The following is a 22,502-nucleotide window of genomic DNA, read 5'->3' as shown; positions in this document are numbered from 1 at the left end:
TGGTTATACGCGTTACCTACTCTTGCCATGACCGGCTCACCGCGTCCCCGCGCAAACGCACCTCGGAGAGAACTGGCAGAACAAAGGACTAGGAAGCGATGGCATTGGAAACGCAGTCGCCGCAAATGGCAACTTAGCGGCCCCCCGGCTAAGAGGCGTTGGGCGAGGGCAGACAGATGCCGGAGAGAGCGAGGGAGAGGGAGGGAGGGTGGGAGGGAGAGAGATAAGCGGAGCGGGCGGGCTGGGGCGGGAGGCACGAGGGGAGCGCGGGATATAGGACAGTCAGAGACGAGCCAGCGAAGGGGACGGACCATCGGTCATGGTCTCAACAACTTTTTGGCTTCTCTCGTGGTGTGACACTCGGAGTGACAGAGAGGCTATGAATAGTGACGGCGAAAGAGGGAGTGGTGGCATGGTACTCAGAAGGGCGGTGCCTTGCGATTCAGCGCAGCGCAGGAGCTGGGAGGCAGAGAACCAACCGCCTGTGACGACTCATGACGCGAGGTTTGTCAGTAGATGCCACTGACTACAGGTAAGCGAAGGGCCGAGTTCGCTGTTGTGTAACTGGCCGGGTGCCGCGACAGCTTGACGGGCGCAGTAACCTGCGCTCTCGAGAGCAGGGATGCTTTTGTGGGCAGACCGCGAAGGCGCCCCTTTCCAGCTCTTGGGAGCTTATTGTCATGGCTGTCAGCTGTCGATGTATAATCAGCGTGTAGACAGAATTCGCGCGACTTGCGTCATTGCGGAGTCACGCGCTGTCTAATCTGGATGGTGTTGTCCGACATCTCGTGCTACAAAGCGAATAGGCTGGCAATATCGGCTTGGGAGAGACGGTCGTGGACGTTTTTTTTTTCGTTGCTTCGTCAAGAGCTTTTGGACGCTTGAAGCGCGCCACCGCGGCAGATGTGGTCGTGGGAGCGCTCCGTGAGGACCCAGACTGTGGGTTAGCGCCTGCCTGGTCTCCTGTTGTCACAGTTCGGTGACTGGCTGCCAGCGCGACTGCCGACTGCGGCGGGGGAGCGGGACGGGGTCAGACGTCCCTGTGCATATGGAGTGTGGCAGCGGCTGAGGGGCCTGCTGGTTGGTGTTTGAAGCCTTTGGGGGCTGGTGGGTGCGGTGCGGTACCCTTGGGGGCGAACGCGGTCAGTGACTTGGTGACCTCGGTTGACATTTTCAGGGCTGATATCAGGTTTGGCCCGTGACCACCTGCACCCTGGTATCGCCGCGCGCTGCAACGGTGCAGCGGCGCTTAACCCCTGCGCTCCGGCTGAGCGAGCGGAGCCGGGTGGGTGACGTCATCGAAGCACGCCGCACGCAGCCAGATCTAGGCGCCGGGCCAGGGCCCTGTTTACGGCCGCTGCCAGCGTGCGCTATCTCACGTGCTAATTGGGTTTCCATGACATCCGTACATCCGTATCTCCAACCCTGCCAAAATGTCGTCACATGTGTGACTTCAGCTCGCAAAATGCGATAGCAGCGTGGTAGCAGCATCGAGTGAAATACCGCTCAAAAACGGGAATGGTCCTCCCTTTGTCCGCGCGGTCCACGGGCCCGCCGGCGCCGCGGCGCGGCGGACCGGGCAGCGGAGACCCAATAAAGTAAACAGCCCGGCCTTATCGGTCACGGTGTCGTATGGCGGCGCCCGGCCGCATGGCTCACAGCTGGGGCATGGGTGACTGTCCGCTGGAGTCTTGGGACGGGCAGTGGGACAGGGCCAAGGAGAGAGGAACATGGTGTTGAGGGAGAGTCGAGGGGGCAGTGACCCTTCCGGAACGGGGTGATCGTGGTGGTCCCAGATGATGTCTTATTGAGTTTTTACAGACCTAAAGCGCGCGCAGCGGCGCGCCGTGTCGGTTCGCAGGCACACCACGGATACCTATCGGCTGTCGCTGTTCCGGACCACGCGGGCTCTGACGTGCCCGCGTCTTTGCGTGGCTTGACCGCCTTTGCCGGGCGAGGAGCAGCCGCGTGAGCGGTCGAGGGTCAGTTTGACCGAATGGTGCGGGTCGCTGGTTGTTGGCAGAATACAATGCGACGCCGCGGACCGATTAGTGGTGTCATCCGGGATTGGACCTTCGGAATTCCGTTTTGTCTAATGTTCATTTCGGGAGATGGTTGAACAAAGGTTACACTGGCTTGGACAGCTCGAACAATCACTTGCTCGGGGGACGAGAAACGCTATTTCTTCTATCCCTGCTTCCTGGTTGATAAGAACGAGCTTAGACAAGCTTCGGCAGGGTGCGCTGAAGGAGCAGAGCGCCGGTGGCGACCGGGCAAGCGCCGCGGGATGACCGGGGGGGGGGGAGGGTGGCAGACCGCTACGGGCGCCACTATCGCGGGTCTGACGGGCGGCCGTGGGAGCTCTCGGGAGTTTCCTGCCCTTGAAGGCGACAGTAGCTGTCCTAGCTCTCGAGCTTATTGCCCTTGGGGGCGAGCTTGCTGCCCCTTGGGGGCGAAGGTAGCTGTTATAGCCCTTGGGAGTTAATTGTCTTTGGGGCGACGATGGCTGTACAAGCTCTTGAGGAGCTTATTGCCCTTGGGGGCGACTGAGGCTGCACGGGCTCTTGGGAGCTTATTGCCCGTGGGGGCGACGATGGCTGTACAAGCTCTTGGGGAGCTTATTGCCCTTGGGGGCGACTGTGGCTGCACGGGCTCTTGGGAGCTTTGCCCTTGGGGGCGACGATGGTTGTACGAGCTCTTGGGAGCTTATTGCCCTTGGGAGCGACGACGGCCGTACAAGCTCCTGGGAGCTTATTGTCCTTGGGGGCGACTGAGGCTGTACGAGCTCTCGGGAGCTTTGCTCGTGGGGGCGACTGAGGCTGCACGGGCTCTTGGGAGCTTTGCCCTTGGGGGCGACGATGGTTGTACGAGCTCTTGGGAGCTTCTTCCTCTTGGGGGCGAGCTTGCTGCCCTTAGGGGCGGCGGTAGCCGTACGAGCTCTTGGGAGCTTATTGCCCTTGGGGGCGACGATGGCTGTACAAGCTCTTGGGAGCTTATTGCCCTTGGGGGCGACTTGGGAGCTTATTGCTCTTGGGGCGAGCTTGCTGCCCTTGGGGGCGACGGTAGCCGTCCGAGCTCTTGGGAGCTTATTGCCCTTGGGGGCGACGATGGCTGTACAAGCTCTTGGGAGCTTATTGCCCTTGGGGGCGACTGAGGCTGTACAAGCTCTTGGGAGCTTTGCCCTTGAGGCGACGATGGTTGTACAAGCTCTTGGGAGCTTATTGCCCTTGGGGGACGGTAACCGTACAAGCCTTTGGGTGCTTAATGCCCTTGGGGGCGACGAGCTTGCTGCCCTGGGGGCGACGGTAGCCGTACGAGCTCTTGGGAGCTTATTGCCCTTGGGGGCGACGATGGCTGTACAAGCTCTTGGGAGCTTATTGCCCTTGGGGGCGACTGAGGCTACACAAGCTCTTGGGAGCTTTGCCCTTGGGGGCAACGATGGTTGTACAAGCTCTTGGGAGCTTATTGCCCTTGGGGGCGACGGTAACCGTACGAGCCTTCGGGTGCTTATTGCCCTTGGGGGCGACGATGGCTGTACGAGCTCTTGGGAGCTTATTTTTCCTTGGAGGCGGGCTTTCTGCCCTTGAGGCGACAGTAGCTGTACGAGCTCTTGGGAGCTTATTGCCCTTGGGGTGACGATGGCTGCACGAGCGCTTGGGAGCTCATCGCCCTTGGGGGCGAGCTTGCTGCCCCTGGGGCGACGGTAGCTCTTGGAAGCTTCTTGCCCTTGGGGGCGACGTTGGCTGTACGGGCTGTTAGGAGCTTTTTGCTCTTAGGGGCGAGCTTGCTGCCCTCGAAGGCGACAGTAGCCGTATGAGCTCTTAGGAGCTCACTGCCCTTGGGGGCGACGATGGATGACTGTATGAGCTCTTGGAAGCTTATTGCCCTTGGGGGCGAGCTTGATGCCTGCCCTCGAAGGCTTCAGCACACGTCCGAGCTCTTGAAGCTTGCCTTTGAGGGCGACGACGGCCGTTCGAGCTCTTGGGAGCTTATTGCCCTGGGAGCGAGCTTGCTGCCCTTGGGGGCGACGGTCGCTGTACGAGCTCATGTGAGCTTTGCCCTTGGGGTGACGATGGCCGCGCAAGCTTTTTTTTCCTGTCGTGACCCCACTGTGGCGGGTGGTTCCAGGAGCAGGAACTGCCACCAGTGGGCGATCGGCCTTTACTCAGCCAACAGAGTGTCTAGATCACGGAGGCGTCAGGCATGAGCCCAATCGGAGTTCACTGAACCATCGTAAGCTGACACCCATCTCGGCTGCATTGGGGGGTGGGGGGGGGGGGGGTGGGAAGAGACGGTGCTGGGAGTCGCAGTCCACTGCACTGGCTTCAAAACAATGGCCGTCACCTGATGACCGGTCCTCATGTTCTGGGGATGCAATAGACGTGAGGGGGGGGAGGAGCAGACAGGAAGTTGATTGCGTACTGTGGGATACTGGGGATATTCGGCTTTTTCATTCACTTGATGGCCCATGACGTACTATTGGTCTCAAGATAAGGGCCCAGGCGACCTGTAGTTTTGATGCGGTGAATATCCTTACCCTCGCCACAACTCGGGCCGAGTGCACCCCTCCTCCCAGCCAGCGCCACCCCCACTCGCATTGTGGCGAGGATGAGGGTATTCACCGCATCAAAACTACAGGTCGCCTGGGCACTTATATTGAGACCAATAGTACGATATGTTTTACTGCCTTGTACCTACTGTCAAACCGAACTAGGTCAATTATTTTTTCCTCTTCAAAAAATAAAAAGGAGCCGGAGTCGCCCCCTTTTTTGGCGGCTCCGGCTCCGGCTCCGGCTCCGGGCTATATTGTTTCACGGCTCCGGCTCCGGCTCCGGCTCCGGGCAAAATATGCCGGCTCCGGCGGCTCCGGCTCCGACTCCGGCTCCGGCTCCGCATCCCTGCTTTTAGTGAAATTTTCTCATTTTTTACATGATTGGTTCAACTGCGCCCCCCCCCAGTAACGCGATTTTAGCTCCACTGGTGGGGGGGGGGGGGGGGGGGGCAGCGGCATCACTGGGGGGCGCCCCCCCAGTTTACATGTTTGAGGAGGCCCTGTTTCGAACCCATCATTGACATGTGAACATACCTTAGGCTTAGGCTTTATGCTGATTATGTTTTTCTCACGATCCTGCGCATGACTGAAACGTAGCCGGAGGCAAATATTTTTTTAAGTTGCCGGGCATTATGACTGTAATTGAGGGGACTTACACCGGCTCCATTCTATCCTGGAATCGGCTCTTTCGAGTTTAACCCGCCCATGACTGGGGTATTTTCCATAACGCAAGTGACTGGGGGGGGGGGGGGGGGGGCTCTCCAGAGCCCCTATCTCCGAAACTACTGGGCCGATCATCAAAATTCAAACGGCAGCGCTGGAAAAACTGTCGAGTGAGACCTATTTTCATTGGCCTCGAGGTCACCGATGACGTCACAGGTCAGGTCAAAGTAAAAATCATCGACATTTTTGCTAGTTCACAATTTGGGCTCTGGCCTCTGGGCTCTGACCGCCGGCTTACAAGTCCGATCAGGCTAATCTTTGGTTTACGCACTCCTTGATAGATGCCCTAGATACCCTGAGGGTAACGAACTTTTACTTCGAATTTTTAAGGTCAAGGTCAGGTCATCCTAGGTCACGAAAATTATTTATCATGTATCGGTCACGTGACGCATGTTTTCTGGTCCATTTTATTCGTAGATTTCGAAAACAATGTCGTCTGTGTCATTTGAGGTCATTTTCAGCTGACTACCGGAGGTCAGGTCACTTCCAGATCAGAAAAGGTCAAATTTTGAAAATTATATTTTTCAACAAAAAAAGGTGCCTATCAGATGCAGTTTGAGCTCAGGAACACAATGCTGCCATTTATATTACCTACTGTGCAACGTCAAAAATGTACTGAAAAATCGATTTGAAAAAAGTTATTGTAAAGTTTTGACAATAATGCGAATAACTTGGCTATTATTTAAGGTATTGGACTGAAAATTGCTAGTGTAGTTCATCAGAGTGCGTTCTATCACATATATTCCGGTTTTTGCGAAAAATTGAAAACTTTTTGAAAAAAAAAATCAAAAAATATATTTTGTAATTGAAAAAAACTTATTTTTCCAAAATTTTCAAAACATTTGAAAATTCGCGATAGCAGTTCGATAGCTACGTGTATTTGTAGTCCACTCATGCAAAGAAAATGGATCTAGCTTTAAAACTGAGCTCTTGAGAGCATTTGCCGTAATTCAATATTTTGCATCAAAATCGGGCGACATGACGTCACTCTGACGTCATTTCCGGCCAAACTATGGTAGCTAGAAAGTTGAACTTTCAACACAAGGTGTCAAATGGATGCCGCTAGGGGTACTGCAAGTTTTGTGTTGATCCGTCGAACGGTTCAGAAGATATTGCTGAAAAACGAGAGGGGGGCTTGTAAAGCCCCCCCCCAGTCATGCGCGGGTTAAAGACTCAAACGGTCGAAAAAGTTGACGGACAAAAAAGTTACTCTATGTATACATGTCCACCATTAATCATGAATTGTTTGAATTTCGAACTCAATGGCACTGACATGGCACTCAATGGCACTCAATGGAAAAACTTTCCATCAGGGCAATATTTGCGTACACGGATCAATGCTATTGAGTTTGCCGCTTTCATGTCCTCTTGTCTTGACGCATATTGCGGCAGTGAATATAACGACCCACAAAGTGCTAGCGTTCAAATCGATGCAGCATTGAGCCAACGTGTCGCTTCCATTGACTTCGGTCGAATGCCTAGTTGTGTACTCTGGCTGTTGGCGTAACTCATCCACGCCTTGTCCATGCTTCACAGCAGTGCCGCTCCGCAAAGATCCTGTCGAAAGGCAATCGATTATCCCTCGCCGGCCGAGGGGGGCGGGGGCCGCCCCTCATAGTTTTTTTTCCGCGATAGCTAGGAACAGCCAAAGAAAGGGAGGTGAAACTTGGCGTACCTGACCTTTGATTCAAGCCAGATCTTGAGACACCAACTGTGTTTTCAGGTCAGATCAGGTCACTGACCTATGACGTCATAAGTGAACCTCTGCAGTCTGCACGGTCCTAAAATTTCGCAAGTTGCAACTTCGCAACGCTTTCAGTGCCAAAGGAACTTCCACAAGGAGATGAAAGTTACAGGCCCTAGTATTAACCCGCGCCCCACTCACTGGGGTCTGCGTATAACACGCCCTACTGGGGGGGGGGGGGGCTATTCATAGCCCCCCCCCCTCCTAACTCCGAAACTACTGGGCCGATCGTCAAAATTCAAACGGCGTCTGATAGCCCCGGAAAAACTGTCGAGCGAAACCTAATTTCATTGACCTCGAGGTCACCGATGACGCCACAGGTCAGGTCAAAGTAAAAATTATTAGCATTTTAGCTTCTTCACGTTTTGGGCTCTGGCCGCCGTCTTACAAGTCAGATCAGGCTCATTTTTGGTTCACACACTCGTGAACAGATGCTCTAGATACTCTGAGGGTACCAAACTTGTACTTTGATTTTCAGGTCAAGGTCAGGTTATCACAGGTCACGAAAATATTATATCATCCGTCGGTCACGTTACACATGTTTTATGATCCATTTAGGCCAAAAATTTCGAATTTGATGTCGTCTGTGTCATTCGAGGTCATTTTGAGTCAAATTTAGCCTAGGTCAGGTCACTTTCAGGTCAAAAAAGGTCAAATTTTGAAGTTAAAATTTTTCAACAAAAAAGGTGTTTATTGGATGCAGTTTGAGCTCAGGAACACGATGGTGCTATTTATATCGGCATACGATGTCAAATTCGTGCTGTAAAATTGATTTGAAAAATTTTTAAATGTTAATTTTTTGCAATAATGCGTACCTATAACTTAGCCATTTTTGAAGATATTTAGCTAAAACTTGCTAGAGTTAGTCATAATGATGCGTTCTATCACATAATAGGTATTCCGTTTTTTTTTCGAAAAGTCAAAATAAAAATAAAAATATAAATTTTGAATTTTATCATATAAAGTTTTCGAAATTTTCAAAATTTCGAAAATCCGAGATAGCAGTTTGATAGCGCAATCTATTCTGAGTCCTCTCTTGCAAAGAAATTGGATCTAGCTTAAAAACTGAGCTCTTGGGAGCGATTGCCATGGTTCAATTTTTTGCGTCGAAATCGGCCGAACATGACGTCACTCTGACTTCATTTCCGGCCGACCTATGGTAGGTACGAAGTTCAAATTTTGACGCAAGGTGTCAAATTGATGCAGCCGAAGGTACTGAAAGTTTGGCGTCGATACGTCAAGCGGGTTGGAAGTTATTGCAGAAAAACGGGAGGGGGGCTATAAATAGCCCCCCCCCCAGTGGGGCGCGGGTTAAAGGGACCCTCCCACCTTAACATTAGTTTTGAGTTGAGATAGCCAAATTGGTGGCCATGGCCTGAAAATACCGGTTTGGGCATTCACAACATCGAAAAATGCTTTAATTCGGAGATATGGAATTTCAAACTTGCAGTTTTCGGATTCTAAGGGGCTAATGCATTGGTATGCCCCCTTAGAATTTGTGACGTCAGCGGAGATCTAACGATTTTTAAATCTTTTACTAAAACGTTTGGCAGCACGCGGGTGTATATGCTGCTTTGCGCGCAACAAATGCCGCACTTTCAAATAAAGTCGCTAGGAACAGCGGAGATCCCAAAAAGTAAACAAAAGTAAAAGTCTAATATCTTGAAAACCGGTGAATATTTTTCGATGAAATTTGGTAGATATTCATTTTTGCTCTTTCTGAACCGAGCGACATCACTTTCATGCCAATTCATTAAATTTTTTGAAGGTGGGAGGGTCCCTTTAAGCATGCATCCTCAAGAGGTCTCATAACTTAGGTACGGCCCTCCAGGTATTTAGTGGTTGGTTGCCAACATCTCAATAAGCGATCTGCATTGATGAATACGTCTAATGGCTGTTGAAAACAATTGCCGAAATATGTGCACGAACCCTCTTCCGATTTCTATTGAGTCATTTTACAGGAGTGTCTCTGTCATTCAATGTTATTACACCAAAAGCACAGAGACTAACCAACCACTCTTTGCTGGAGGGCCGTACATATCTCGGATTTTCCTTCACCTGCGCCGTGTTGGGGGGGGGGGGGGGGGGGAGCAGACTGCAGAGGGAGCAGAGGGAGCAGAGGGAGTACACCTATTATACATCTTTTCCGCACATATGAAAATGTCCGATCCGGATCGTTTTAAGGTCATGTCATCTGGTCATGTCAAGTGACCTTATCCTCAGAAAACGTTTAACCCTCGCCCGCACATGCCATTTTCCCATCCTAGAACGCACATGGGGGGGGGGGTGGTTGCCACCCCCCCCCCCGCGCCATTTCGTTCCTGTTGGAGATAGAGCTTAGCAGTAAAGACCAAAAAGATTCTTTGGGAAGAGACGAATCCAATGATACCCAGTTTTACCTTCTCAGGTCAGTCATTGACCTTCCAGGTCAGGTCAAACTAAAAAATGTTGCTGTTTTGGGTCACCGTTGGATATCAAGTGCGCTGCTTATCAAATACCGATGACGATGCTGTTTTCTGGTGCCAAGCCAGCTAAAACCTCTTTGTCACACTATCTGACCAGAATTTTGCTGCTGAGGTCATTTCAGGTCAAGTTAGGTCAAGGTCAATTATATGTGTTTGTATGTCTGTGTGTGTCTGTGTGTATACTGATGTGTGCACCGATTGTTTTTGGGTCCATATCACATTAAATCATGATCTGAGAAGCTTTTACCAAAAATGCAGTCAAAAAACTTCACAAAAAGTAAATTCAGCTTGCCTAAAACGCAATTATCTTAGATGACCTAGGTTGACCTTGACCCTGACCTTGACCCCTGTACATCGTCGAACAACATGTTCCATGATAGGTGCGAGGTAAGACTGGCAAAAAAGGCCGAAATCAGGGTGTCAAAAGCTCACAAGGCCCATGGCAAACGCAAGATGTTGAGAATTGGCCATTTGGGTCACGACATGACCTGAAAAACAAGGTCTTATCTCCGAAACCAAAAATCACAGAAACTTGAAATTTTCAGTGGACATCAAGAAAGGATAGACGAGCAGCTATTCGAAAAATCAGCCTTCTAGCTCTAAAAATGTTCAGTGCAGAGCAGAAAGACTGCCTGGGGGGGGGGGTGGCAACCACCCCCCCCATGTGCGGGCGAGGGTTAAAGGTTCGCTGTAGCTAGACCGACCGAACGAACACTTTGAAAGTTTCAGCGAAAGATAAGAGTAACAGTAGCATGTAATATGTATACAATGTATATCTCGGAATTTCGATATATGTGACCTAAGGTCAGGTCAACTTAGCGACCTCTTTATTATGGGAGAAAGCTGAAATGCGCTTCTTTTGGACGAATGTCTTTCTTGATCTGTAGGTAAACATAATGCCTACAAGTACACTTGATAGAACAAATTTTATGAGTGTTCGATTAGGCTAGGTTTTGTTTTGTTTGATTTGATTTGATTCGGTTTGGTTAGGCTAGAAAGGAGTACCTATCTCCAGGCCTCCAGGTAGCACGGAGCATTCAATATACCCTGGCACGGTCACGGAGCACCTTTCCTTGGTTCTTGCCTTGGTTGCTAGTTGCTAATACGAAACCACGGTCATAGAATACTAATACGAACACGGGGCGTCAAAACTCTATGGTCTCAAAACCGTCAAAACATTCATAGCCCTGATGAAGGGAAATTCGAATATGGCAGCAGTTTTAAATGACAATTTCTGCGCTTTAGCGACGATTGTGGCGCAGCCCACTTTTTCTCGCGAATTTTTAAAACGGTACTCCGCTTCTTTATTATTTTCACGGTGACTGTAAATAGCACAGTCAACAGTGTATATGTAAATAGGTTATTTTCTCTCTGTACCGTGCGCCCTTCACTCAATATACCCTGCGTGCGCCCCGCCCCGCCCGGGCCGCCCCGACTGCAAACGGCCTGCCCCGGAATGCCCGGATTGTCGAACTGTGCCCGATTTCTGCCCCTGGGCCAAGGCTATCCCTGGGCCAAGCCCTGGGCCCTGCCCACTGTGTCATATACCCTGAATGTGTCTGCCCAGTTTATATAGCCTTGGTCAAGGCAGTATATGCCGCCTTGGTCTGTCCTGACGAGATCTCGTCGAATTCTGCCACTTTTTGCAGACTGGGTCAACAAAAGCCTATTTCAATTTATTGACCGATCAATTTTTGGATCTTCGCCTCGTAGTTTCCCTAACTGACCTTGTCCTGCCAGAGAAGGTTAAAGTTCAGTATATATTTTGGTCATGACTGCTGAGTGCACTAAAGGCCTGGCTACACTATGCGTTTTCTGCGTGCGTTTTCTGCGAGTTTGCGTGATTTGCGTAATGTCGTTTTAGAAAGAAACGACATTACGCTTTTGTTATGTTTTTCATATAAACTTTTCATTAATATAAAAGTTTTAATAACTTTTGTATAAATATTAAAGAAGATATATTAGTAAAAACTTTTTCCTAGAACGATATTCTGCAAAACACGCAAACTCGCAAAAAATGCATGCAGAATACGCATAGTGTTAAGTGTAGCCAGGCCTTAAGAAATAAGAAGTCCTGTTGTAACTGTCTTGGCTTTGAATTTGAATTTGAGTTTGAGTCTTCCTGGGCCAAGGGCCAAGAGCCAGTGGAGTTGCCAGCTGGAGGCTTGACAGCACTGCCAATGGTTGCTACCCATAACTCTGAATTCCTGAGGTGAATGACATTATGAATGTGATTTGTGAACACCCTTTGGCTTTGCACATATGATTCACCACATTGACATGTTTCACACTGCTTGTGTTTGTTGTTGAAGGCCATAAGATGGGAGGTGTTTGTCTGAATGATGTTCAGAAAGCATACCAGCGAATCAAGTCACATGTGCACCTGACACCTGTTGTTACAAGCCAGTTCTTTAATAAACTGACTGGGAAAGAATTGTTCTTCAAGGGAGAACAATTGCAGAAAACAGGATCCTTCAAAGCTAGAGGAGCATGCAATTGTGTAAGTCCTTGTTGACATGAAAAAATATTGATTAGATGTAGTTAGTATCTGAGGCTCTGAGCCTTGTGTATTATTATCAATTTTTGGAGCATTATGTCAAAATGTTTGTCAAAATGTGCCTTTATCCTTATAAGGTATCAATTTTTTTCTGGTAAGTTTGTACTGTAATTGTGTGGGAATGTGTATATTGCTTTATGTAGCTACACAGTCACCAAAAATCCACTTCATACACCCCACTATGAGAGGGAGTGTTTGTGCACCGTAACTGTTTTTTTCCCATAGACCATAGAAGTTACTAATTCAACTCACTTACCATATATAATGGCAGTCTATGTTCAGCATCCTTCTGTTCAGTGATTTTTCAGCTTGGTTCCATTGAATACTGCTTCCCAGACTCAGCAGTATAATCAGTTGTCCCAGTGTTTCCATTGGCATTCTCATAGCGCTCTTTAACCCTCAGGTGCTGGTGAATAAGGAGAAGAACCCAACAGTGCCTGGCATAGCTACCCACAGCAGCGGCAACCACGGCCAGGCGACTGCCTATGCTGCTGGTGAGTTAGTGATCGATGACTGTCAGTCTGGGTCTGGCGCACGGAAGTCACAGGACATGTTGTCGAGGGGGTGGCGCCAATGTGGGCCTCGTTCTTATCACTACGTCGAAGGGAGCGCTCTGTGTACATGCTACAAGCATTCTCACTTTTCTGAAATACCTATAGCTGCGTCGCGTGTTACGGTGCGCCTGTGACCGGCCCGCTTCTTTAGGTGTGTGCGGTCGCAGCCACTCAGCCCCCACCCACCCCCTCTGCAGGCGTGGCGGGTCTGCCTTGCACGGTGGTGGTGCCGCGCGGTACCTCCGAGGTGAAGGCGGACGCCATTCGGTCATACGGCGCCCGGCTGGTCTACTGCGAGCCCACCCCTCAGGCCAGGTGAACAAAGGCGGGGTCAGCATAAGTACAGTCATGTGCATTTTACACGTAGTAATAAATGTTTGTTCATTGTTACCTGCGTCACAGGTGATCGCTTTGATTTATTTTGAGTACAGACTGGTGAAGCTAAACGAATTGATCTCTGGTGATCGCGTTGTGTCACTCGGTCGAGTTTTCTCTGTACCCCGATATATCCTGTCATCTGAAGCACCGTTCTACTCGTCACCTGATACCTACCATCTCTGTACAGCAGGACTGTGTACCAATGATGAGTCTTTCCGTCCGCGCAGGAAGGACACGTGCGCCGCTGTGGCCGCCGAGACGGGCTACGCCATCGTCCACCCGTACGATGACTATAACACGATCGCTGGACAGGGCACCATCGCTCTGGAGCTGCTTCAACAGGTGACTCGCGAACTTCGCTGGTGTCAGACCCAGGGCTGCGGAGTCGTAGTTGCAGTTGGACTCTGTCGGAGTCGAGAATTCTGCCCGGAGTAGGAGTTGCCAAAATCTTACCGACTCCGACTCCGGAGTCGGAGTTAACGCTGCATGGCTCAACGTCATGCACTGCACCTGTTTGATTGACGATATTGCGCTCGAAATTGTATTTTGTCGAAAAAAGACCATTTTGCTGTTTTGGACGATCGTTTTTAGCGAAAGAAGCAGAAGACTTATTTTTCATGCACATTTGCAACGCAAAGCCTTGGAACGCACAAGGGATCGTTTCAGGCAAGATAAAAAACATCTCCATCATGAATTTTAATATCATGATATTCCGTCCGGATTCGGAGTCGGAATCGGAGTCGATTTTTGAAGCCGGAGTCGGAGTTGGAGTCACCCTAAAATCCATAGACTCCGCAACCCTGATCAGACCCGATGGTTAGCGATAGAACTATAATCATGAATAGACCTCTCTCTGAGCGAACGAGCTGCGCTTTCGTTTTTTTTTTTTGAGCGAACGAGCTGTGCCTCCGCTTTTTGTTGTTATTTTGGAAGTATTAGAGGCGTTTTGCGTCTGATAACACTGTCTCATTTGTCATCCACATGCACACCTCATCAGCAAACCTGATTACCTACCATCGTCTGTCAGGAGCAGTATCAAAGTCTGCCTCTCTCAGTAGCTATCCCTCACAAGGCGATCTCTGACCCTGCCGTACCCCGTCCAGTGTGTCACCACTGCTCTCTGAACCTAACTCTCCCTGTGTGCCCTCAGGTGCCGGATCTGGACGCCGTGCTGGTGGCAGTCAGTGGCGGAGGAATGATTTCGGGCATCGCCACCGTAGTGAAAGAGCTCCGGCCAGAGTGCAAAGGTCAGCCACCGCTCATTCGATAGTCAGCGGTCAATGCGCTAATTGTGGGACTGGCTGTGCTGTAGACGGTTCGATACAATTAAAGCTTAGTTTGTTCACTGGTGTTTTAGTAAAACTTTTAAGATTTTACTTTTTAGTTAACGAAACTTGCAACTATTCTAATTGGATCGCGAGTTTCTGTGGCTCCGGTAATGCTGGAACTTTTACGAACCAGTAAAACGCCTTTTGGGCGAAGAACGAGCGAGCGAGATAGTGAGCCCTGCACGTGCGGAAGGGCGAGAGGGTGCTTCCAACGGGCTTGTGCAAAGCATCCTTCTAACCGGTCGCTAGCGGTGTACCAAATTTGAACGCAATCGGCCCAGCCGTTCCTGAGATCTGGAAGCGGCATTCTGCACGTGCGCACGTGCAAACGGGGTCCAAAATGACTTTTGCACGGCACCCTACTAACTGGTCCCCAACCGTGTACCAAATTTGAGCGCAATCGGCCCAGCCGTTCTCGAGATCTGGAAACGCCCCCTGCACGTGCGCACGTGCAGTAGCACCCTAACCGCAACACATGGGAATGCATTGCCTGGTGGGTGCCTACCTGTATGCCAAGTTTCAGCGAAATCGCCCCAGTAATTACCGAGCTACTGAAATGGGAACAAATTTGGCACCTCTTATTGTTGTATTTTGCACGTGCAGTGGGGGTCACTCACATAGATGAAGAGTATCCGACCTTTGGTAGAAGGGATGCAGCTACCCTATAAAAATGACCGCAAGACAATCGCTCAAGCCGCTGCTGAGATATGGGCCTCTCAAAATCATTACTTTTGCAAAACTGCTTGAACACCCTTAACTTTTCACGTGGCACGTGCCACGGCGGTCACTGAGATGTATCAAAAGTAGTCAATTACGGGGTAGAAGGGATGGGGCTACCCAACAAAAAAGACCGCAGGCCAATCGGTCCAGCGGTTGCTGAGATATAAGCCTCTCAAAAGCGTTACAGGCCGGGCCGGGCCGGGCCGGGCCGGGCCGGGCCGGGCCGCTCATACTGAGATTTTTCCGTTATATTGAAAAGACTCACTTCGCTCGCTGCGCTCGCTCGCTCGTAATCAATGCACCTTGTCTTGTAGGAATGTTCCTGTTGATTCGATGGACGTTAGATTAAATATGCCGATTGCCGATGCATGCCAAATGCCCTCAACACGCTCGATTTGTGAGACATTCTCTGGAAAGAGAATGTTGGTCTTTCTGTCGTGACTTTTTCTCAAATCCATACTTTTCAATGCTAAAAGCTAGCATATTCCCAACGCCTAAACCTTATGATGTGCACCACCTCAACACCCGGTCCTCCACACACCGCACAGGACCATCCTCTCGGTCGGTCCCAGCAGTCGCGCTCTGTATGTCTGACCCCCGCCACCCGCCGCAGTGATCGCCGTCGAGCCGGCCGGTAAGGAGCTGGGCCCGTGTCTGCGCGCCGGCCGGCGGCTGTGGGCGGACCCGCCGCGCTTCCTCAGCACGCTGGCTGACGGCTGCACCACGCAGCAGTGCGGCCAGCTGACATTTCCCATCCTCTGCCGGCTGGTGGAGCCGGAGGTGATCACTGTCACAGACCGGCAGATCGTGGACGCCACGCGACTCTTCTGGGAGAGGACCAAGGTGGGTGATGAGCCAGGGCTGCGGAGTCGATGGATTTTCGGCGACTCCGACTCCGACTCCGACTCCGGCTTTCAAAAAACAGCTCCGACTCCGACTCCGCACAGAATTGTCGACTCCGACCAACTCCAACTCCCGACTTCGACTCCGCAGACCTAGCAGGGCTGCGGAGTCGACAGATTTTCGGTGACTCCGACTCCGACTCCGGCTCGGGTTTCTAAAATCGACTCCGACTCCGACTCCGGTCACAACTGTCGACTCCGACCGACTCCGACTCCGACTCCGACTCCGCAGCCCTGGTAATGACAATAAGACCCCCCCCCCCCCCCCCACTCTGCTCGTATGGTGTTCTATTACTTATTACACTTACACGATGATTGGTCTGATAAGTGATGCCAAGTAACGTCTGAGCGGCGACCACCTGCCGTTAGTAAGTTTGATGCACTTACGTTGGCTCGAATCGTCGGGTAAATCCATGCCATGTGCGTCCAGTTCGCAGTGGCCAGCCAGAGCTTGTTCGATGCATGTAACTTGCCTCGATTTACGCGTAAGTAGCCACCGCATCAATTACCGTATGGGATACTGATCTACCCCTCCGTTCCGTGCCGACAGCACGTGATCGAGCCGTCGGCCGGGATGGTGGTGGCGGCGGCTCTTTCGGACCAGCTCCCTGCCGACCTCCGACGAGTCGGGGTGGTGCTCTGTGGTGGTAACGTCGACCTGGGTCGGCTGCCGTGGCCGGCGGCCAGCGCGCCGCAGACACTGGTGCAGGACGGCGGGAGCAGCTGAGGGCGCACCGCAGAAACTGGTGCAGGACGGAGGGAGCAGCTGAGGGCGCGCCGCAGAAACTGGTGCAGGACGGCGGGAGCAGCTGAGGGCGCACCGCAGAAACTGGTGCAGGACGGCGGGAGCAGCTGAGGGCGCGCCGCAGAAACTGGTGCAGGACGGCGGGAGCAGCTGAAGGTGGGAGGGAAACACTACTACAGGGGCAGTGACATAAGCAGGGGCAATAGGTAGCAGCAGCTGAGGGTAGAGAAGTAGTGCTACCTACCTACAGGGGTAGTGACAATAGCAGGGGCGACAACGGCTGCTGCAGCTCATGGTAGTAGGGGAACTGTACTGCAGGGACAGCAGCGGTAGCCAGGTCACCAGCAGTAGCTGAAGCAGGGTCGCCAGCAGATAAACAGTATTAGCGGCGGGCTAGCAATCAGATAGCAGGGATTATCAGGAGAGCAATAGTGCCGAGATCAGCTGCAGGATGTAGCTTTGTTCCGGGTAGCTATGCTTGCCGAACGGTCTACGCTAGACGCTAGCGTCTCACGTGACAATATCATCCAGTTTACGGGTTAGAAGCAGGGGTTTTACCAGGATGGGGATGTAGTAAGCGTTCAGCCCTGCAATTTACATTGCTTGGGGAGAAAGGAAATGCTCTAGAGTGAACTGTGATTGCAAGGCTGTTGTACCTACCGTCATGTTTTAGTCGTTTTCTCGCACTGGCCACGGGTTAAAATGTTATTGTATTGTGCTATTTGATTATTGATAATACTACTATTGTTTGTAAGATGGTATTAATGCTGTCGTCGTCGCACAAGCAGGGACTTTACTGTCATAATAAAGCGTGTCTGTTGTTATCCTACCCTCAAATGTCGGCCCCTGTCTCGACATTCGGTGTTACCCGATGCTTGTTATGCGATTGGTAATTAATCACTCCAAATGAAATGTTCCCTGAGTGACTTCCGTCTCGTTAGCTTACGTAATACGGTGCGCAACATTGAGGGTAACATCGTGACGTAAACCACGAACGTTTACCGGGGTATTGTCCTTAGTGACGACAGACAGTCATGCGCCTGCGTTTTCCCGGGTTGACTGCAATGTTCTTAGAGGACTAATAGGGATAATTGCTAATTTGGCGAACCGGTGCAGATCAAGGTTACATGTCTCGACTGTTCTGTTTTACCATAGCGATGGACAGGAGGGTCATTCATGTCAGATCTGTGTCAACGTGCCTGACATGACGTGTGATCGAGCCTGGAGGCATACCTGTTTCCGATATGTTCGTATTTGCGATAACTCCTTGCCCAGTTTGTATTAATGAGTATTTCTTGAAGCTGAGAACATTCCGTTATTAACATCACACCATTTTATTACAAAAATACACATGTTGGGCGTTACGTGCCAGTGAATATGACGCAAGCATATTGTATCATATATGGACTCGCCGAATTTCTGTTGGTGCAGTACAGTCGACACGGCACACCCACCCTGGACGATGCATGCATTGTACGGCGGAACATCCTTCGAAAGACACGAATCATGGTCTGCGCGGCGGCCGCGCGCGCCGGAGCGGTGGCCGGCCGCGGCCCGGGACCGGCGCCGGGGAGATTCTCTGGGGTCGCCGGACAACCCGGCGTCAGATCCGTCCTGGACAGATTCTATGTAAAGCTGAACGGCCGCCGCACACCGCCACAGACAGACAATTGTACGTAGAATTGCACTCGCGCCCACTCACCCTGCAGACACCACACGGACACAGCTGGCAGTCGCTCGCCGTAGGGCGACTGGCGACCCGTCACCGCCCCGAGGGGGTAACGTAACGTCACGGACGGCCGTCACACCAATACACGGAATGTGAGCCGCCGGCCACCGACAGTCAGAGGCGCCGCGCGACAACGATATGATGACCGTGGACCACTATTGCGCTCAAAAGGATATGATGTTGCGAGATATGCAGCGTCCGGCTACATTGGACGGGATGGACAGATGTCTGGCACAAAACAGTCGCGACCGAGCGCGCAGCTGCCGGCCCGACACAAGTCTGACGGTAAAGCTCCTCGTAGAAGACTTCAGTTTTCTTCGGACGCCAACGGTATGGCAAAACACCCAATCCAAACACCTAATGACAATAAACACAGACACGAGCAAAATAGACAATCGAAACAGTAAAACCGAACGCTGTCGCTTCCTACAATATTGCCATTTACTCAAATAGCATGTGCCTTATAATGAAAAATGCATGCGAAAATAAAAGGAACATCTTGAGTTCTGCTTAGCTTATTGTGCAACTAGTAAGAGAATACCACAACCGCTTTGTGGACTGGGTGCAGTTAAACATTGGGAAGTGAGCACATTCCAAAAGGTAAACAATGGCTATCAAAGCCAATCTCATTTGAGTCTAGTTACATACCGAGTACTGTCCAGCATCACCCACGGGGACATTGAAAACCGATAGCATTGAACCACTACCCAGATACTGTCCCGGCAATCCGGTCCCGTTCGTACGCTCTCCCATCCCTTCTACCGGAACAGCCTGCGTTAGCCATGACACCGGCCAATGACCAATTTTAACCACCCAGAAGAGTCTGAGGGAGTCGCAGGATCTCAGAGGACCGTCAACTTTGAGCGACAAACGTACGCCTTAGTTGGCACGTTTTAAATGCCGTCGTCTTATTTTGATCAGCAGTGTTCGGTACGTGGTCAACCATCGACCACGCGCTATGGAGCGCAGTTAACTTTTAATCAGATCATCAACTCTTCCAGCGGAAGGCTCTAACATCAGTCACATCGAACCTGTCACATACTCGAGGGTATGTGCGTGTCACATCAATCACATCCAGACATACAGCGTCCAGCCAGTCGCACCCTGTACAGGCGGGTACTCTCAGACGTATACTCACCACCTCGCTGTGTATGGCCCGGCTACCTGGCTGCGCGGTCTCCAGACCAGAGTGTGCGCGTGTGAGTGAGCCCTCCATCACTGCACCACCTCCGCTGGCGGTGGGGGCGGTGGAGGCGGAGGGGGAGGCGGCGGCGGCGGTCCTCGCCGCTCCTCCTGCATCAGCTTCATCACCTCCTCGTAGGAGGGCGGCAGGTCGTGTCCGCGCGGCGGCAGCGACAGCTCCAGGCCCGACTCGAGCTCGGCCTGGTCCAGCGAGTCAGGCCGCCGCCGCCGCCTGTGCCGCCGCTGCCGGCCGCCGGCCAGACGCAGCCGCTGCTTGCGCACGTGCATAAGCGTTTTGACGGCCACCAGCACGCTGAGCAGGATGAGAACGGGCCCGAGCAGCCAGGTCTGTGGAGTCGCCACACCCAGGCCTGCGTCCTGGTCCGGCGCAGAGCTGTTGGCGGAGGGACCCTATCATATCGGGTCGGGGCAGGCGCAAGGTGGGGCAGAGGCAAGGTAAGGGCTGGGCGTTGCAGGAGAGGGAGCGAAAGTGGCATCAACATTTGACTATCTGATCACTGTACTCATGTAGTCGATCACTGTACTCAGGTAGTCGATGTCTATTGTCTATGTCAAGGTTAATTGCGTAGGCTGAGTCTTATCTGGCAATTTCCCCAGTGCTGGCATCAGGCATGTGACCCAGCTCATGCCCCGCAAGAATAACTGCCACTGCTCTGATGACCTCTGAAGTCCGGGCGCCCTAAAATTACAAAATCTTCCCCTCGCCGACCGACGCCACCCCGTCCAGACCCACCTAAAGATGAACGTGATGGCCACGCCGGTGAAGCAGAGCACGGCGCACAGGCCCGAGTAGCAGCAGGTGGTGAAGTCGCAGCAGGCGGCTGCTACCGAGCCGTCCGGCGGCGACTCGGAGTAGGTCGGCGACAGCTCCATGGCGCGGCGGCAGGGAGCGCCCGGCGGCCCGCTGCGCCCCACCCGGACTGTACCGGCGCCGCACGGGGCGCTGGCTCACCGCGCACACCGGCCCACTGCCGAAAAAAGGGTTTAAAGTTGCATGTATCACATTAATGATTAAAAGCATTTTTTTCCATATTTTTTTCAAAAAAAGAAACATCGGTTGGGCAGTGTCTTATCTTGCGGATGACCGTTTATCCACAGATTTTCTGCACTTTTCAGAAAAGCTGCTCAATTCACAACCTCAATATCAAGCTGAAGGACACTGTGTTAATATGTGGGATGACAAGACCAGACAAGACCCTGTATGTGTTCAGTGTGATTGTGTGTCTGCTAACCCATTCATGTCAGTCTCTGTGCTCTTCTCAAAGTCAATGGCCTGCTCACAGAAGTTTTACCGTTTAGGAATTTGACTAGTTCCTAGACCATTGTTGGCAGCTTCTAAATATTCTCTTTCTTTGTAAATATGTTTCTAAATGTAGCCTAAAAAGGCCTGTACACATGCACTGCAGTCCTAAGTCATTCAGCAGCAGTGGGTTCCTATGTGAAAGACACATCAGCTTGGAAGCCCCAAAGTGCAAAGCATAGCAGTCCAGGGTTGAAAAGCCAGAAGACACCAGCTGTAAAGAAAAATCCTCACCAGGACCAGCCTGTGCTTAGTGCCAACCAACCTGAAAACATCCAAACCAAAACAAAAAAGCATCTGAAAATTGCACCACAAGATTGATGAATCAACACTTCCAAGACTCAAAGAGTCAAGAACCCATTAGCTCTTGATTTTTCAAGTTCAATTACTTAAAAAAATGGTCTGGCCAATGGAGGTCCCTGCCAGATCTCCCAAACATTAGTAGAGGCCATCGCCCCTCCCCCCCCCCCACAGGTATTAGGATGTTGGATACCAACAATGATAATTGATCTGTAGGTAATCTGAATTGAGGAGCATCTACCACAGACTGTCAAACATTGCTGAAGTGTCCATAAAACCCTGTTCTCATTTTATTAAGTCATTTTACTGGAAAGTTGAGTGTCTTTTGCCATTCAAAGTTACAATCCCAAAAACACATTGGTTTACCAACCACTCTTTTGCTGCAAAAGCTTGGGAGAAGTTGTATTAGCACACAACCTAATATCTTTAATTTGGAATATAAAAAAATCAGTTTGCCAAATGCCAATCCAATACCTCACTCCATACCAAATCAGCATCTCATATGCAATTCGCACCACACCAACAGGAAGTTGTACACCTTCTTGCATTTTTTAATGGCCAATCATCAAAACCATTTCAGCATCAGTTTGAACAAGCATTATTCAGCATAACCAATCGGCATTCGGCAATGTTCATCACTATTTGACAATCGGCAAAACAGGCTGGAATCCATTAAGTCATTCTGCAATCTGCATAACTCTGTCATTGAGTACAACATTCGTCACAAGCAAAACACTTTGTCAGATTATGTTAACTTACAATTATTTGCAGTGTGGTGGTTAGAGCACACCTGTGGGCTGTGGCAAACATGTCTATAAGATAATGCATCTGACCGCCACAACCAATGCCAGCACATCTCGAGTTAAAAATGTAATATTCAACATTACCTTACCTACTGCTGTATGTACTCTTCAACACAGGACTCTTTATACCACCTTGTGGAATGATAGACATAATATTTTACTTAATCCTCATTCAATAAGCAAGTGAAATTAATGGTTTAAGCGCAAAAAAATCCATTTTAAACAAAGGCTGACAATCTCCATTTCAACTTCACTCGGGCTTTCAAACACAATGGGATCAAAACCTACTTACCTAAGCTTCTAAGTTCTAACAGGTGAATAGTATTCTATGACCGTGACAGGTGAAGAACCTGCAGCATAAAGTCATGATGACATCACTGATAAGTGATCAGTGTTCATTGATATTGCAAAATTGAAATAAATTATTGCACACAACGGGTTTATTTATATTGACACAACGCATTGATGAAAATAAACAAGGATGATACATTTCGACGCA

General features: G+C 50.8%; 2 protein-coding genes across 10 annotated transcripts; one reads left to right on the top strand and one right to left on the bottom strand.

Moving 5' to 3' along the window:
* Positions 1–215: 215 nt before the first annotated feature.
* On the top strand, positions 216–17,542 carry LOC122367276 (beta-hydroxyaspartate dehydratase-like). Of its 4 annotated transcripts, XM_043340234.1 has the most exons (9): positions 216–532; positions 11,797–11,984; positions 12,445–12,535; positions 12,793–12,910; positions 13,201–13,315; positions 14,124–14,220; positions 15,635–15,864; positions 16,474–16,626; positions 16,713–17,542. In XM_043340234.1, exons 1-9 carry the CDS (start codon positions 517–519, stop codon positions 16,734–16,736), a joined length of 1,032 nt encoding a protein of 343 aa, XP_043196169.1. In that variant the 5' UTR covers positions 216–516; the 3' UTR covers positions 16,737–17,542. The 4 variants fall into 4 exon arrangements, with proteins under 4 accessions (XP_043196169.1, XP_043196168.1, XP_043196172.1 ...); XM_043340233.1 differs by having other exon boundaries at positions 16,474–17,542; XM_043340237.1 differs by lacking the exon at positions 216–532 and adding an exon at positions 10,701–10,775 and having other exon boundaries at positions 16,474–17,542.
* A 441-nt stretch (positions 17,543–17,983) lies between these two features.
* Positions 17,984–22,490, bottom strand: LOC122367277 (SET-binding protein-like). Of its 6 annotated transcripts, none has more exons than XM_043340241.1 (4): positions 22,342–22,438; positions 22,296–22,307; positions 20,334–20,568; positions 17,984–19,973 (listed from the first exon to the last, which is right to left on the bottom strand). In XM_043340241.1, the coding sequence occupies exons 3-4, from the start codon at positions 20,471–20,473 to the stop codon at positions 19,613–19,615; spliced, it is 501 nt and encodes a 166-aa protein (XP_043196176.1). In that variant the 5' UTR covers positions 20,474–20,568; positions 22,296–22,307; positions 22,342–22,438; the 3' UTR covers positions 17,984–19,612. The 6 variants fall into 6 exon arrangements, with proteins under 6 accessions (XP_043196176.1, XP_043196174.1, XP_043196178.1 ...); XM_043340239.1 differs by lacking the exons at positions 22,296–22,307; positions 22,342–22,438 and adding exons at positions 22,093–22,135; positions 22,238–22,289; XM_043340243.1 differs by lacking the exons at positions 22,296–22,307; positions 22,342–22,438 and adding exons at positions 22,097–22,135; positions 22,238–22,256.
* Positions 22,491–22,502: the final 12 nt, after the last annotated feature.

The sequence above is a fragment of the Amphibalanus amphitrite genome, unplaced genomic scaffold (assembly GCF_019059575.1).
Source record: "Amphibalanus amphitrite isolate SeventyFive unplaced genomic scaffold, NRLGWU_Aamphi_draft 000861F_arrow, whole genome shotgun sequence".
NCBI lineage: Eukaryota > Metazoa > Arthropoda > Thecostraca > Balanomorpha > Balanidae > Amphibalanus > Amphibalanus amphitrite.
This window is presented reverse-complemented; position numbering and strand designations above follow the sequence as displayed.

Excerpts from the sequence above, each read along its gene's own strand:
- LOC122367276 (XM_043340234.1), top strand. Across the intron at positions 11,985-12,444 it reads CTAGAGGAGCATGCAATTGT|GTGCTGGTGAATAAGGAGAA; the intron begins GTAAGTCCTTGT and ends TTTAACCCTCAG. Across the intron at positions 12,911-13,200 it reads GAGCCCACCCCTCAGGCCAG|GAAGGACACGTGCGCCGCTG; the intron begins GTGAACAAAGGC and ends CCGTCCGCGCAG.
- LOC122367277 (XM_043340238.1), bottom strand. The coding sequence starts at position 20,473 with ATGGAGCTGTCGCCGACCTACTCCGAGTCGCCGCCGGACGGCTCGGTA. Across the intron at positions 19,974-20,333 it reads GCCATCACGTTCATCTTTAG|CTCTGCGCCGGACCAGGACG; the intron begins GTGGGTCTGGAC and ends CTCCGCCAACAG.